The sequence below is a fragment of the Oppia nitens genome, unplaced genomic scaffold (assembly GCF_028296485.1).
Source record: "Oppia nitens isolate AA-2021 unplaced genomic scaffold, nextdenovo-longstitch-racon4-pilon3 scaffold3_pilon_pilon_pilon, whole genome shotgun sequence".
Taxonomy (NCBI): domain Eukaryota; kingdom Metazoa; phylum Arthropoda; class Arachnida; order Sarcoptiformes; family Oppiidae; genus Oppia; species Oppia nitens.
This window is the reverse complement of record NW_026533221.1, coordinates 7,884,293-7,902,514: the sequence shown is the minus strand read 5'-3', so window position 1 is coordinate 7,902,514 and position 18,222 is coordinate 7,884,293. Positions and strand designations below refer to the sequence as shown.

The 18,222-nt window shown below is 19.4% G+C and overlaps 2 protein-coding genes across 2 annotated transcripts; one reads left to right on the top strand and one right to left on the bottom strand.

The window, feature by feature from the left end:
* Positions 1–4,939: 4,939 nt before the first annotated feature.
* On the top strand, positions 4,940–7,274 carry LOC128958094 (neurogenic differentiation factor 1-like). The gene is made up of 2 exons (XM_054303909.1): positions 4,940–5,105; positions 7,048–7,274. The coding sequence occupies exons 1-2, from the start codon at positions 4,940–4,942 to the stop codon at positions 7,272–7,274; spliced, it is 393 nt and encodes a 130-aa protein (XP_054159884.1).
* Positions 7,275–10,379: 3,105 nt separating this feature from the next.
* On the bottom strand, positions 10,380–17,030 carry LOC128958462 (uncharacterized). Its single transcript, XM_054304320.1, has 6 exons — positions 16,970–17,030; positions 13,184–13,544; positions 11,202–11,453; positions 10,921–11,027; positions 10,680–10,833; positions 10,380–10,623 (listed from the first exon to the last, which is right to left on the bottom strand). Exons 2-6 carry the CDS (start codon positions 13,526–13,528, stop codon positions 10,534–10,536), a joined length of 948 nt encoding a protein of 315 aa, XP_054160295.1. The 5' UTR covers positions 13,529–13,544; positions 16,970–17,030; the 3' UTR covers positions 10,380–10,533.
* Between the last annotated feature and the right edge of the window lie 1,192 nt (positions 17,031–18,222).

Sequence of the window (18,222 nt, the reverse complement as noted above, 5' to 3'; positions counted from 1 at the left end):
AAAGATAAAATATTAATATATCAAATTAAAAAATTTGTGACAAATTTAGGTACTTATGGTGTAAAATATTGACTATAAAAGTAATATCTAATAGTATGCTGCTATAAAAAAATATTCAATTATTACTGTACTTTAAAAGTTATATAATACATACTTCCCATAGAATTTAATTTAAATTAATAGTATTTAAATTTTTTATATAAACAATCTACTGTATGTTGAAAACTAGCAAATAAAATATGGCACTTAACTTGGTATCAATAATCGCATTTATGGTTTCAACTGATATTATTGGAAATTATCACAATTAAGGCTAAAACAATAATCGGTTAAATTTATGTCACAAATTGTATATTTATATTATGATGATAACATAAAACTTATTACATAAAATTTAGTATAAAAATTTACTTACATTAATATTACTGTAAGAAATTAATTGACATAATAATGCAAAAACTTATTACTTATAACTTAATAAAGAATTTTCAGAAATAATATATTTGTTAAAAATGATTGTATTCTTATTTACTTTAAAATGTATTATACTTTTAAAGATAGACATATCCCAACTCTACTGTAATATCTATTGTAATTAAAATCTTATTAATCTAAATCTTAAATCATAAATAACTTCAATCTTATTTATATTTATTACCACAATGTTAGTAAATAGTATATATGTACAGTATATAATTTACAATAGTATTAATATAACTACATGTAAATTACATACAAATATTGAATAACTTTGATTATTTTTAAAAATTAAAATAGAAAATTGATTAATGGCCATTTCAATAGTCTTGTTGAAACTTTTTTGAGCATATATATCACAATTTTTTTATTTGTTTCATTTGATTTAATTGATTTTTTGAGTTCATTGGACTGGTATCTAGTTTTGGTGAAATAGTTGATCGCCTCTTTGACCACTACTTTAAGTGTCAGTATAAGCGATATTCTAACGAGTATTTCATAGAAAGTGTAGGCACTGTATGCCGTTTGAAAGATTAATATAATGAACTCAATAACCAATGTCTTGATTATGATTTTAATTGCTAACATCACTATCTTTTTTGTTAAATATTGAATGATTTGAATGTTAATTATTGACTCTTTGATTGTTTTCATTACAGGACTGAACACTGGTTTCAGACATGACTTAAATGTTAATATAAGTAAAGTTTTTACTGAAGTTCTAATCACAGGATATAAAGCTCTTCTCATAACTGCTTTACACAAAGTTATGGTTAATGTTTTGGTTGATATTGTAATTACAATATGTAATGATTTGTCGCAAATAAGCTTTAATTTATTTGTAATTGTTTGCTTGACTATCATTTTTAACAATACAAATGTTATAACTTTTGTTATCACTTTGATTATTGTTATGTCATCTGATTTGACATCCAATTGATTGCAGTGTTTGATGTCATCCTTATGGCACACATTTGTCACATTGATATCAATGGCTCGTTTGCTTATAAATTTTAAACCTATTTTAATAAGAAAATTAATTAAATTATTATTTGCTTTAATTTATTTTTTAAAAATATTTTTTATTATATTAGATTAGAAACATGTAAAATATTTGTTTTTAATTTAACTACCGGTATTTATAATAATAATAAATCTTTAGATATTTCATATTTTTAGAAAATAATTAAAATAAATTTCCAGTATTAACATCAGTATATCAAAGGTTAAATATGTCAATTGTGTATTTCATATTAATTTATCAACCTAATAAATGTAATATTTATGATATTTAATTTTATTACGGTATATATTGGTTTAAATATAAAATTACATGACTACTAATGATAATTATAAATTATATTATTCGAAGTTTTACTGTTTTTATTGTCAATTTTATATACTATTATATATTACTACTTTTATATGTTATTTGTATTATATTTTATCTGTTTACTGAAAATTTTACATATAATGCAATTACTGTATTAATAACAAACAATATATAAAAATTTCTCACTTCATGCACTTAATCATAATTATAAATGTTGTATAAAAATTTACATTAAAGGTATATAATTGAAAAATTTATAATCACAGGTATGAAATAAATAAGTTGAAGTTATTTATTAAATATTTACGGTATATTGAAATAGTAAAGTATTACTTATGTAATATTTATATTTAATGTTTATTGTTAAGATTTAAATAAAGTTTAAGTTTTTAACTTAATTTGCTTTTCATTATATTTTAAAAAAAATAAACTAGTGTACTGTACATTAATGTTTATATTAAATTTTTTAAATAAAATTTCCTATTTAAATACAGTATATATTCTATTGTATTAAAATTTTCATTTATCAATTTAATGCCATTATTTTTTATGTTATGTTATAATAATGCAATTTATACCAATTGATCTATTATTAGACTAAAGTGATATTAAATCAGATTTATAGTATAATAAAGTGCACAAAAGTCAAGCGCTATCCCATCAATTGTATCAATCAAATGAGCCAATTGTGTTATTTTATAATTAATTATAATAAGTTAACCAAGGTCATTGTTCCATTGACTTATATTAGAATATATTTATCATCAATTGTATTACAATTATGGTAAAACTCAAAACATTGTTTAATTTTAGTTCAACTAATTTTGTTTCTAAAGTTTGTCATATATTTTTTAACTTTTTTTTATTGAACTTTAATTGTATTTTATTAAAATTTTTATAAATATATTGTATTTTTACTAATGATAAATTTAATATTTATTTATTATTTTTGCTACTGTTATATTAATAAGTTATAAACTATAAACAAATAATTTACTTTCTATAATATATTATAAAGATTATAATTAAAGTATCTTTGATTTATTATTATTTTTTAATTTACATATATTTATATATTGCTTATATAGTTTATAAATCAGAATATGACTAATCACAATTAATAATTATTATTATTAAAATTTTTTAAATGCCAATATATCAATCAATACTTACAAAGTACAGTACTTTCCTCCAAAAAAATCTCATTTTTCAGATTTAAATAAATATTATTTGTTGAGTAGTTTGACTCCAATGTATAATTACTTTTCTGATTAACGTTTGATGAAATAAATGACATTAAAATCAATATCCAATACATTGTCCGCATTTTTGATTAAATTATTTGACTGTATTAAATACATGTATAACATATACAAACATATATAAAAATGTGTGTCAGCGATAAAATTAAATCATAAACAAAATAAATAATTTATGTTTTTTTATTTAATAAACTTATTTATTAAAAATACTTTGCAATAGATTTAAGTAATATTTGGTAAAATTAATTAAATAAATGATTTCCCAGGACTGGCTGAGTCTTGTCTTAAAGCAATCACCTAATGTTATAAAAAAATATATATTAATATATTTTAAGATATGTTTTAAGTGGGAGACTATGTTTACTCTTGACTTTATTTGATAATCCAAAGCTCATGAGTCTCTCTATAAGTAATCATAAAAATTATTGTTATAATCAAATCATTTAAAAATAAATAGTGTTTCACTTCAATCGATATAACAAAACGTTTATTACAATAACAGAAACACTCCAATACTGTGAATGCCTTTTAAATTGATATTTAGTTTCATTTTCACTCTTAACTTCACTGAATTGAATTGTTATAAATTTTTATATAATTATTTAACAATTAAATGTTTGCTAAATCCTTATTGACGCAAATTATTATTTAATTTACGTTTTTACTTAAGCTTATTAATTATTATGTTATTATTTACATTTATCAGAAAATAATTTTTCAAGTAATATTACTATCACATCTAATTATATCATAATTGTCTATTACTATTGTACAGTACAGTACAGTATATATAATTTATAATGTACTGTATTTTTTTATATTAAATAATTAAATTTTATTTAATACTTATTGTAATGTTTCCATCAAGATATTTTTAGATTTATTATCCAATTACATAACAATTTAGTACATTTTAAGTAAATTTGTTAATTACAAATGCAGTATGTTTTTATTAACTTTATTATTAAAACATTAATAAAATATTATTAATAAAAATGTGAATCTTAATAAAAAAAAGTTGATGTTTGCATTGTACCAAATATAGCACTTTGAATACTAGCATTTTATTAATTGTAGTCATTAACATAGCAATATTTTTTTGTAAAATTAATTAAGACAATTACTTAAATTATTTTAATCTATCAAAATCTATTTGTCATTATATAAGATCAAACAAAAATAAATTTTGTTTAACATTTCCTGATTAAGACTTTTGACATTTGTTTTTCAGGTCAACATTTTTTTAATGTTATACATACTCATCATATTATTTAAATTTACATTAAATACTTTTATAATATAATGGTTTCATTAATGTTGTTAATTTTATTTTAACATTTTAACGCATTTCACATGTTTTACATTAATTTTGAAGCAAAATTAATGACTAATATTACAATTTTTATTAATAGATGGATTTATATAACAGTATATTATTTATTATTATGTTTGTATAAATATAAAACTTTATATGCCAATTTATTCAAATTATTTATATAATATCATATCATAAATAAAATTTTAATTATATTTATTGCAACTACTGCCAATACTAACTGCAATATTAAATAAATTATATGCAAACCATTATATTTATCATATTTTTTTAAAGGAAAATCACTTTATTTACAAAACACTTAAAACAATTTAATAATGAATTTTACCGAAAATAACCTAACGTTTACTCATATATGTAATAATCGCCTAAACAGGTGTCAATTATTTACATTTAACTTTGTTTTATTATTATTTATGTTATCGTAATATTATATTTTGCATATTGTATGGCATTAACCATATAATGTAAAAATGATAGACAATGGGTTTCAAAAATAATCAAATTTTTAGCGACAGTATTGTCACAGAAATGATAGTCACAAGAAATAGTAAGTCTAGTAATGGCTCTAAAGTTTTTAGCCGAAGAGTTAAAGCCAATGCCAGAGAACGGAATCGTATGCATGGCTTGAATGCCGCTTTAGATCGGCTCCGGAAGTATATACCCATTGATAGCATCACTATTGGATCAAATCCAGGTATTGATATTTTTACATTCACTTGCACTTCAAAATAATTCAATTACATTAAATTTATTTTTATTTTTTAGTTATTTTTATTTAATATAAAGTATTCAATTATTAAATATTATTTATACTGTATAACTTAAGTCAACAAATATGAAATGGCTCAAATTTTCAAAAGTTTGTTATTTTATTAAATTTTTATTTATTAAAAACATTTATACAGTTTACCGGTATTAACAATACTGTATATACAATTTAGTTCACTTCAAAAAATTATTTAAAGTTTATTTTAACAGTGAATGACTTATTATCAAATGCTATATTTAAAAATTAATTTCAAACACTATTGATAGCATAATATGATTTATTTGTATTTTTAATATTTTGTGATAATCTATATACAGTACAGTATATTGAAATATAATAAAATATACTTTATATATCAGGGTTGCTAAAGGGGGTAGGGTAAGAGCTCTTACTCCCCCTGAGATCGAGAATTTTTAGATCTTACACCCCCCCTGGTCTAAATCCAAAAAGTTAAGGGGCCCCTACCAATTTTCGGCGCCAAATGTTTTTTTCATCTATGTAAAATTTTATATTAAAAAATAAATATTAAATTAGTTTTAATATAAATTAATAGCTTATGTAAACAAAATAATTAGATTGTGGGAATTTAGTGGGAATTTAGTGGGAATTTAGTGGGTATTTAATGGAAATTTATTGGGAATTTAATGGGAATTTAGTGGTAATTTAATGGGAATTTATTGGGAATTTACTCAAATTTGGTAAAAATTGTTGTTTAAAAATGCAATAAAAAATGTTCACCCCACCCTATACCCCCCATGCTTTTTCGATATTTTTGCCATTTTACCCTACCTTATACTCCCCTGAAATCGAAAACCTTTAGCAACCCTGGTATATATATATATATACTCTATAATATAAAAAAACATATAATAATATAGAGTCTATATATTTCGTGTTTAAATTTTTTTTAGTGTGTCTGTCCTCTACTACTACTACTAGAGATGCAAATAAGAAAAAAATTACACTTTTAGCTCTATTATAGGTATTTAAACGATTGATATTAATTCTTATGAAAAATATATTGTATTGATATAATAGTAGAAATAAAATATAAATTTTTATACTTAAAGTTAAATATTTATTGTCTATATAAATAAGAAAAATATATAAAAGTAAAATAAATAAATATTACAAGTTATGTAATGTATTATTATTAAATATATATATAAATACATATATATATAGTGAGAAGGGTTTGTAATGATTCCTTCCCTCCTCTTATTTTCAAAAAAGTTCTCTGTGTTCTCTACTCACTGGAAATTCCTAGGAAATGTATTTCCTTATTCTAACATCTATTAAATCCTAAATAACACATTTTATTATAACGTTACTTCAGTATAAATGTTATATTAAACTTTATTTTTAGTGATATTGATAAATAAAATGACTAAATTTATGGATTTAAAATTTATTTTTGAATATTCCAATGAAATTTTATTGAAAATATTTGTTTTGGTACTATTTATTTTAATAATATAGATCATATTTTTTATTTTAACGAGCTAGGGAGTGAAAATAAAGTATTTTCTATATTTTCCGGGAAATTTGGAGAGATTTTATTAGGTAACTTCCCTCCCTTGTGAATCATTTCAAACCCTAATAATGACATATAATGTAGTGATAATATAAATATTTTTTTACTTTTAGTAACAGTTAGTAACAACAGTTTTTAACTTACAAATGAATCTAATTGTTTGCAAAATAAAATAAATGTTTTAATAGAAATTCAAAACAAAAAATTGGATTAAATGGTTTACTGTTAAGTGTGAATATTACAATTATTATAAAATAATTAAATATATAATAAATTATTGCATATTTTGAATAATATATTATATATAAATATTTATAATTTTTATAATTATAGGCAAAATACAAAAACTATCAAAAATAGAAACTTTACGTTTGGCTCGTAATTACATAATTGTTTTGACAGAAGTCTTGCGATTCAATGAATTACTTAATTGTCTGACTTTCGGTCGATTATTGTCTTACGGATTATCGCAGCAAACGGTTAATGCAATCGCATATCGACTTAATGTTCAACCGAAACATCTTTTAAACTGTGATTCAAATACTGTTTCTATAATATAATATCAACTTTATATTAATATTTAATTTTGTGCTAAATTTAATAAAAAACAAATATTTAGTTTATATTTTTAAATCTAATATTTATACTCTATTAATAACAAGTAATACTTTTTAAATATTTGTTTTGTTAAATTTTTTATGTAAAATACAGAATATGTAATATACAGTATATAATTTATATAACAATAGACAAATGTATTTATCATTAAAAAACACGATTTATATAAAGTTATTCTTTAAAAAAAATAATTATTATATTTAAAATATTTTAAAATACTATATGAGGTCAACTTAATTAACATGTGAATACAATATTTAATAAAAATAATAAATATTCAAATAAAATTACTGATTAATAATCAGCGATTATATTTTAAACTGAACAAATAGAAAATTTTATTATTTTTTGAAAATATCAATATCAAATATTATTTTATGAATTGCAATTTAGTCTATAATATTATTTCAGGTTAAAAGTAATTTAGCATATTTAAATTTTCAATTATCTAGTGTCAAAAAAAATCCAAATTATACAAGAACTCAAAATGTATTTAAACTGTATTCAAAATATATTCAAATATTAATACAATACCGATATTTTTATAAGTAATTTTTGAATAAATTAGAAAATAAAAAGTGAATAAATGAGAGATAGAAAGAAAGAAAGAGAGAGAGAGAGAGAGAGAGAGAGGTTTAAAATTTATTTAAGTATTTACTTAATTTCTATTTTACTTTACAGGCTTTAAGTTTATTGTTATAAAATTATTTGATATATATTATTAAAGTAATATAATATATTAATGATTTTTAAAAAAATTTTGAATAAATTTATAAGCTAGATAAACTAAATATCTTAAAATAATTTTTATAACATATTAAAATTATTGTATTACTATGTTATTATATTATATCATATTCAATGTTTCTCATTAATAAAATCTGATAATAAATAATATTAAAAACTAAGTAAATAATGAATGAATGTTGTAAAAATGTATTTATATTTACATTTTATTTTATTTACTCAATTTACTTATTTTTATACAAAAATAGTATCGTAATATGCAGTATATTTGTATTAATATATAACATTTTTGTATAAAAATTGAAAAATAAATTTAAGATATAATTCAAAGAGTATTACAACTTTTAAATCTTACACAAACTAATGATAGACATTAATGACATTTTAACTATAAATTGTTTTGTTATTTTATACATAATTAGAATATATAATATTTATTTTTATATAAACTTTTTTGTTAAAATTATAATATATTTAAAATTAAGTTTTTTTTAAAACTTTATATTATACTAATTACTTATAAGTAGAGATGGGCAAATAGAAATTTCTAGAAAGTTTCTCAGAAATAAATTTTTATAGAAATTTTACTTTATTGTTATTCTATAGGAACCTCATATAAAGCTATTATAATACTATATTATTGATAAATAATTTAAGCAACAATATTATGCAAATGGGATCCTTATATTTCAAATGAATAAAATAATGTTATTATAATTAGTTATAAAATTTATTCAAAATTTTATTATTTTTATTAATTGAATAATTCTGTTATCTTGAATGTCAATTAAAATATTTATAACAATATTTAGTTATAATTAATAAATTATAATATACTTTTACAATATAGCAAAAATTGAGAAAAAAATAAATTAAAATTGTGATTATATAGACAGAAATTTCTTTTAGAAATTTCTCAATTATTTTAGATTTTTTGCCATCACTTGCCAACACTACTTATAAGTTATAACTCATTAATTTAAATATTGAAATAAATTTAATCGCGAGATTAACGTATATATTAGTGGTTATTATTTAAAATTTTAATGAATGAATAAACTGTTGATGTTTTAGTAAATAATTTGACAAAAAGTGATAATAATAATAATAATTGTAAAATAATATGTTTGAGTCAAAGAATTGGTGGGATTTTATCATTTTGATCATAATTTGCATCATTTGTTTTACTGGACTTCTGCTTCTCTACTATTTTGTTATCTCTTGTCGTATCAAATCTCACGAAAAAAGTGGATCCGTTTCAAAGAGTGACAACTCTGGTCGACAATAATCATTCAATTGGTGATTAAACATCAATTATACGTGCAATACGTTGAATCAAATAGTCTTTTTTTTACACTATTTAGTTAAATATATTATTAAATGCTAAATAAGTTTATAATTTATTTAATAACTTATTTCTATATGCTCTTATTTAATTTAATTTTAAAAAATTAATAAATTTATGTTTTAAATTATTGTTTATTAATTAAAATTATAAGTAATTTTATACAAATTTTATGTCAATTATAATATTATATCAAAACAATCATATTTAATACATGTATAATAATTAAACAAAGATAATAATAATTTTGCAATATTATAATACAAACATATATTTGCTATTCTAAGCAATAAAAGATAACAGTTGCACACTATATTCATATATCAATAAATTACTTGATTTTAATTAAAAATATGATTTAGTAATCAAATATTCAATATATTTATTATCAACAATTTATATATTTATGTGTTTATCATATTTAATATTATAAGTTATTTTATATAAGTGTAATTTATATTAAACAATGAAAATAATAGCCACTTTATAATATAATATAATTTTTGTTTTATAATTTTTAATACATAATTCAAGTAATATTACTATAAGCATAAAAGTCTGTATTATTTATAACATCGAAGTTCTAGATTTCTTCAAAATATTTTTGTTTGTTTAATCAATACTATTATCACTACAAATAAAAAACCCAAAATCACTCTTTAGGTAATTATATGAAAATTTAATTTTCGCTAAGTAAATAAAAAATAATTAAAACATCAAACAACATTTTTTAATTTATCAAATTATTATTAACTTACTCACTCACTCACTCACACACACACGCACACACACACATACACACACACACACACACACACACACACACACACACACACACACACACACACACACACACACACACACACACACACACACATACATACATACATTTACCTCTTTACACTCATATACTAAAGTATATTTCTTAATTTAAAACATTAAATATGATATATTAATATAAATTTTGTATTATTTAAATGACTAGATTTAATGGAAAAAATCAATTTATATAACAATTGTTTAAAAATGAATTACTCATAGACTTAATGATGACTTTAAATCTACGATTAAATGCATTGAGAGTATAATAAGATTACATAAAATAAGTGTTAGTTTTGGACTGAAATATAGACCAACTTTATGGTAGAGCCCGGCTTCACAAATATCTCAGCCGGCAAACAAAAGTCTTGAAACTCAATCTAAAAATTGTTATCACTTTTATTAGACTTTAACATTAAATTTTTTAATTGAATACCTGTCCATTATCTCCAATGATACTTATTTGCCACATCATAGATTTGGTGTTACGTATAGTACTGATCCTATCGACAATAATACAGCTCAATATGGGTGACGACCAAAATGATATTAACCCATCTTCAAGATATAGTTTGTATGTTCTCTCAAATCTATCGGTTTTATCAATATATCATTTGGTATATACTTTAATTGTTTAGCAGATAACTGGAAAAATATATTAAAAAACTAATACTTACTTAATCTCTGCCTGTTTTAAAGCCTCCAAAACAGTCATTAATGGACTCACACTTATTGTTACTTCTCTTTTTTTTCCCTTAAACTCCACCAATACTTTAGCGCCGGGCTATCAATCAATTAAATAAAAATAATTATTAAAGTTATTGTATTCAAAGTAAAATTGATGAGTATTTTCAGTGAATATGTTAAACTAATTTTTTATGTATGAAAATAACAAAACTATTTCAATTATATTTCACAACAAAACAATTAATTTGATTATAAAGAAAAGCATTCTTACCGGAGGTTTAATATTTCTATGAGGAAGAAGAAAGGGTGATATATGTAGAGATGCCTCAAATGGTGACCAATTGTTTACCATTTTAGGTGATGAATGAGACTCCGTTGGCGGCAATGTATAAGATATTTGAGATCCAAAATCATAGCCATTATTGTTGTTAGTGTTTAATATTGGATGATATTTGTGACTAATTGTGGGAAATCTGATATTGTCTGGTATTTGGTTGACATTTCTCACTTGTGATATATCGGACTAAAATTAATCAAATTTTGTCAATTTTATATTTAGCCATGTTCAATTTATTAAATAAAAAACTAAACTAAATAAATAATATATTACTGTAAATAACATGTTTTAGATAACTATTTTAAACATTTGACAATTACTTGAAATTAAATACTTGTGTGTAAAACATTCAATGTTTATTTGTAATACAGTAGTAGTATTATAATGTGTTACCTATACTGTACTTTATATTATACAATATAATGATTTAATAAAAATAACTTCTTATAACAAGTTATAATATTGTAATTAATATTATATATAATGTATGTGTATATTAAATAAATATATTTAAGTTTAATTTTACAATTTAGTTAGTTTAATGGTGTTAAATATATACTGTATTTTATGGTATTATCAAAAATGTGAGATTGATTTTTTAAAATATTTATTTAATATATTTGTGAGCCTATCGTCACAATTGAATAATGAGTTCAAAATAAGTTTTACTAAACAAATGCAAACAAATACTTTTGTGATAACTATAAATATATTCAGATTTTTTTATTTAATTTAAATAAATATTAATGAATAGATATACTATTTTAAAATAACAATTATAATTTATATGTAAACAATGAGTTTTTTATTTGATTTTTAAATACTACATTTATCTTTATCTAAAACTGATTCAAACTCAAATTGTTTGTATTGGTTATAATTTTAAAATCTAATTGTAAAATGTATATTATTTAATATATTTTGAAAAATTGTGGTACGGCTATAGTCACCCATTAAATTATATGTATTTTGAGGTGTGGGTGAATTTCCTGATATACATAAAGTTATAAAATGATATAATGATAATACTACAGTATATAACTGTTAAGTACTAATATTTAATACGTATGGATGTGAAGGTAATTAAAATCAAAAATAGTTTTTTATTATTATTTTCAGTAATTTTTGCGTAACACTTATCGATTAATTTAATAAGTATAGAGCTCTCAAATTTAATTATTATTAATAATAACAATAATTACAATAAGACTGAAGTGATGCTCCAATTTTTGGCGCATAACTCCACCCTTTACTCCACACCATTGATAAGCAAAAGCATCACTTTTTACACACTTTTACACACTTTGATTAAGCACTCATTCATTAGGTGTATTGAGACTTATAAAAACAGATCACGTTTGTTGATAACTTATAGGCCATAATTAATAAAATATTAACTAACTATACAGTAAAATGTGTGACTGAATGATATTAATTGAACTCAAAATACTATAAACGTTTACTATAGTTATATATAATAGCAAGTTATAGAAATCTACAGTATTTAAATGTGATTCATGTAATTAAATACTTTTATTTCTAAAATATATATAATAGTGATCGTAAATTATAGAAATATATTTGTAAATTATAAATAATTTGTAGTAAATTTTGTTATAAAAATAGTTTTTATCTAATAATAAAATCATATACTTACACAATCTACATTATATTATAGTTAAACAATGATTAAATGACTACATTAACTATAAATTTTTTATTTAGATTATTTATAAATTATATTCTATAATACTATTTATTTATTAGCAAATTGGCATTTCTAATAAATTCATGTACTAAATATATAACATTATAAATCATTGAATAGTTCACAATTCAGATTACTATTATATTGTTATATGAAAATTTGTCAAAAAATTATAGATATTTTATTTTATATAATAAATATAAATAACCTCAGAATCTTGAGTTTGAATTTGAATTTGTTTGTCCTTAATGTTGATTTTATTGTTATTTGTATGATTGTTGTTGTTATCGGTATGATTATCATTGAGTGCTTTATTAATGAAATCGTTGACAAATAGTTGTTTAGTAGTCCTGTGTCTGTGAGCCGCTAACTCAATGGCTTTATTTAAAGCAATTTTATCGTTTAATAATCTGGAGAACTCTTCAATAGTACACCAATTGATTGATTTATTGATAACATTTGGGTCATCCTTTAAGACCAGATTTTCTTTTCTCTGCAAACTTAACTGTCCTCTCAATAATATACACGCTATGGTTAAGATTGGGTATAACATTACGGATGATAAAATTCTGCATAAATAATATTAATATATAGATATATAAATTATTACTATAAAACTATAAAACTATGTATATTCGTAGGTGTCATATTATATTATATTATTATACTTAAATACTTTGTTTTATACATGCTTTATACAGTATTTAAATAATAGATAATGTATATTTTAGTATATATTATCTCTATAATAGATATAACAAAAATATATTTTATATTACAATAAAATTTAAGTAAAAATTACAGATTATCAATAAATAGTTTTATAGATATACTATATTTTGTTAATATATATTATATTTATATATTCATATTTAATTTTAATAAAATATTTTTGAATATAATTTATATTTAAATTTGTAATAAATGTATTTGTAGTTTTTTTTACTATAAAGATGCAATTAATTTTTATAATTATGCTATTGTACATTAATTTTTAAAATTTATATACATGCAACATAAAAATTATTTCATTTAAAATAAAACTTTTAAAATTATATTCTGATAATTTATAATAAAATATAATAACAATTTAAAATTAACTAAAATTTCATAAAATTTCATATTGTATAAAACTATATATAGTACTGTATAAACATAATACTGAACTATATCTTTATATGATTACTGTATTACTAAAAAACTGTTTTAGATTTTAGATTTAACTCATATAGAAAATGAATGATTTTTTTATATAAATAAAAAACAATTTTTACAAAGGATTTTAAATATATTATTTAACTATATAAATAAATACAAAATATTTTTAAAGCATTATCTAATAAGTGCCATTATATAAATATATATTATCTTATTTTTAAGCATCTATATAGTATCACTTTATTTTTTAAGCACTCAATAGAAGATTACTAATACATACGAAAACAATATTGTAAATTAAAGATCAATTTTATTCGTATGTAAAGATATGGAAATAGAAATTTTTACTAAATAACCATGAGAAAATTTCTTAAAATAAAATTTTTGCTTTATTATTATATTAAAAGATTTTTAGATTGAGTAACATTACTAAAAATGTTAGAATTTCTAAAATTTCATATAAATTATTTTTAATTGAATGTTATGTGAAAGAGAATAAATATCTTACAAGATATGTGTTAAGTATTAATTTTGTTAATTTTATATGATTTAATAATTAATTAATTATTATTTTAAAATTAATAATAATATTTTGGTTTACTGATAATTATAGTGTATTACAAGTTAACTTAAATTAATAAAATAAAAATTAACATGGCGACTTCATAGACATAAGTATTTTTCTATTTATATATCAATAATTAAAAAATAAATTTAACCATTTTGATTTTGAGTTTATATTTTTTAAATTGCTAATGATATACTTTATTGTATTATATGTAATATTTTATTGAAATTATTCTAATCATACATAAAATTACATATTATACTTACAAATGAATATATAATACATGATATTATTAAAAAATTAAGAAAATATATTATTATACAATATTATAAATAATAACAAAATTTTTAAGTTGAATAACTAATTTTGTATACTTTGTAAATGATTATTGTTGTAAAATACTTTAATAATAACAGTTTGTCACTTGTTTGTCACAGTTTGAAAACTGGAGTTTTTAACTTAAACTTAAATAATATAATATATTAGGGTTAGATCAGATTCCATCCCTCGTTTTATTTTCCAAAAGTTCTTTATGTTCCCTACTCGCTGGGAATTACTAGGGAATCTGTTTTCTTGTGCTCAAGGGAGGAAAAATAAAATATATTCCATATTTTCCGGAAAATTTTGAGGGAATTTTTTAGGGAAGTTCCGTTTCTGGGAATGTTGATCGAACTCTAAATATACCCAATATTTAGCTAATTTTATTGTTAAATAAAATATTTTGACCTTTTTTTGAATAAATCCCTCAAGTATTGTGATATTTTTTATCAAGAATTTATTACAAAAATATGAAAAATTTTAAAAATTTTCCATTATATACTTAAATAATTTTAATATTTCTGAATTAAATACAGTAGTATTTCATATTTAAAATCTATATCATATCATATTTTTATATAATACTGAATTATATCAAATTGAATAATCTTTTTCAAATATATTTATACTATAAATTGAGTTATATATTTATTTCCTCGAAATTTCTACTGATTGATATCATTTAAAAGTTTTATTGTTTTTCTTTAAAAAAAACTTTTTACTTTTGCTTTTTAAATTATGTGCAAAAATAACATAATAATCAATCGATATTATAATATACTACATCAATAAAAACTAGGCTGTAGTACACTATATCTTTAAATTGTAACATAAATACTTAATATGTATTGTCATAAACAATATATTGATATTTATTTAAATATATTGTTTATACATAATATAAATAAATATTTTTATATTATGTATAATTTATAAATGTACAATTGGTGATGGATCAAGTTATTAATAATATATACTTATTTTTTGTATTATGATATTAACATATGTTTATATTATATATTTAAACTTTACTTAAACTATAATTGTCTTTTGGTTATTATTATATTTTTAGTTTTAAAAATATGATACTATATATGCAATTTTTATCTTTAGATAATAATAAATCAACATTTATGACAAATATTTAAACATTTTAAAAACTGATATAAATATATATACAATTGATATTTACTAGAATTCAATAATGTTAAGATTAAAAATACATTAAATTTGTTTTTATCTTCATATAAAATTTCATTATTCATAATTTTTATTTTTTTCAACTAAATTTATTTTCTTAGATATATAAAAAACTATTATTATTTTATAATACAGTAAATACATTATACTAAAAAATATATAAACTTTTAATATATTTTTATAAAGTTAAAAATTTTATTTTAAATTTTATGAATTATAAATAATAATGTACTTAAATTATACTAATTATATATTACTATATTGTATATTTTAAAAACTGTATATTTACAGTTCAACACAACTAAAATTAAATATACATTATCAAAATGATTTAAATATTAGTTATATTTTTCTAAACTATAACATTAATAAATTAAATCAATTTGTGATGTATTATAAAATTAAGAATAAAATAAATGAATTAAAGTTAAATATAATTATATAATAATATAAATATTTTAATTATTAAGATTACTTATATATTAAATTGATAACATTTGTTAAATTATAATAATAAACACTATTTAATGTATTTATAAATTATGTATATATTTTTTATACAGAATATACATATAAGTCTTAATATTTAAAATAAATTTTTATAATGAATTATAATAATATATTTTATATTTATTATAGTTAAGGTTTCAATAAAACAACTACAAAATTCCAGTAATACTAATAAAAAATAAGTTTTATACAGTGAATAAAACTTAAAAGATTTTAATTAAAATAAAAAATGATACTCACAAATATTTAGATAAATCAATCAATTAGTAAATAATATGTATTAAGTTGTTAAATGTTTTAATAACTAATATTAATATTTTTAAAACTAGTAAAAGAGATAATATTATGAATGAATAGTTTGACCGCTTTTTGAATGATGGCTTAGTTTGAAGTGAGATGTAGTCATAAGTGGGAGGAGAGACTGAGTCTGTCATTCACTACACTAAACGTCATATAAATTATCATCAAATCAGAAAACATTGTTTTCTATCCTCTGATTTGTAAATATGTAAAAATATTAAATAATTTTTTTAAAACAAATTGCTTACAAATTATTTAAAAGATAATTTATTAAAAATATAAATATAAACCATTTATTTGATAGAAATATAAAAGAATATAATTTAATTTTAAGTCAATGAAGATTTACAAACAAAATCAGACTTTTAGAAATTTTTATGAAAACAAATTAAATGTATAAAAATATAAATATCTATATACCTGTATATAAAATATATTTACAATATTTGCTAATAGCATCACAAATGTATTTCTAACAGTTTTATTTTCCTTATTTTAATGCTTTTTACTAATAAACTTATGTAATTGAACAGAATTTTGTAAATTTAGTTAACTTTTACACAAAAATTGTTATAAAAATAATAAAAGACATTTAAAAAATCCATTACTTAACCGAAGACATGGCAATAACAATAATAATGAATTTATATATTATAAACTGTGACCTATCATAATAAGAATTGAAATATTAAAAATAAATTTAAAAAATATTTTTTTTAATATATTACATTATTGCAAGTATTATATTACATAATATTTTTTATTTTACATAGTTTATACAATACATACACCCATTTAATATTTACTAAAAAACTTAATTTATATTCTATAATAAGTTATATTAAGTAAAGTCAAAATCACTGGATTCCGCTTAAATGTCAATCTATCGGAAAACAAAGTTATTTATTGTAAATATCATATTATTTATTTTCTTACAATTACAAATCTATTTAATATATTTTTTTGAAAATAAGTGATTTTTTTTATAAATTTTTCTATATTTTGGCTAAAATTGATATTATTAGATTTTATAGATTTCATGAAATATATATTATAATAATAATAAGTATTAAATCTACACTTTATTATTGAACTCTTAATTTGAATATTAAAACTTAAAAGCTTTAAATTTTATTATAAAATTGTATTAACTATATATATATTATATATATACAGTAGTTATATCAATTTGA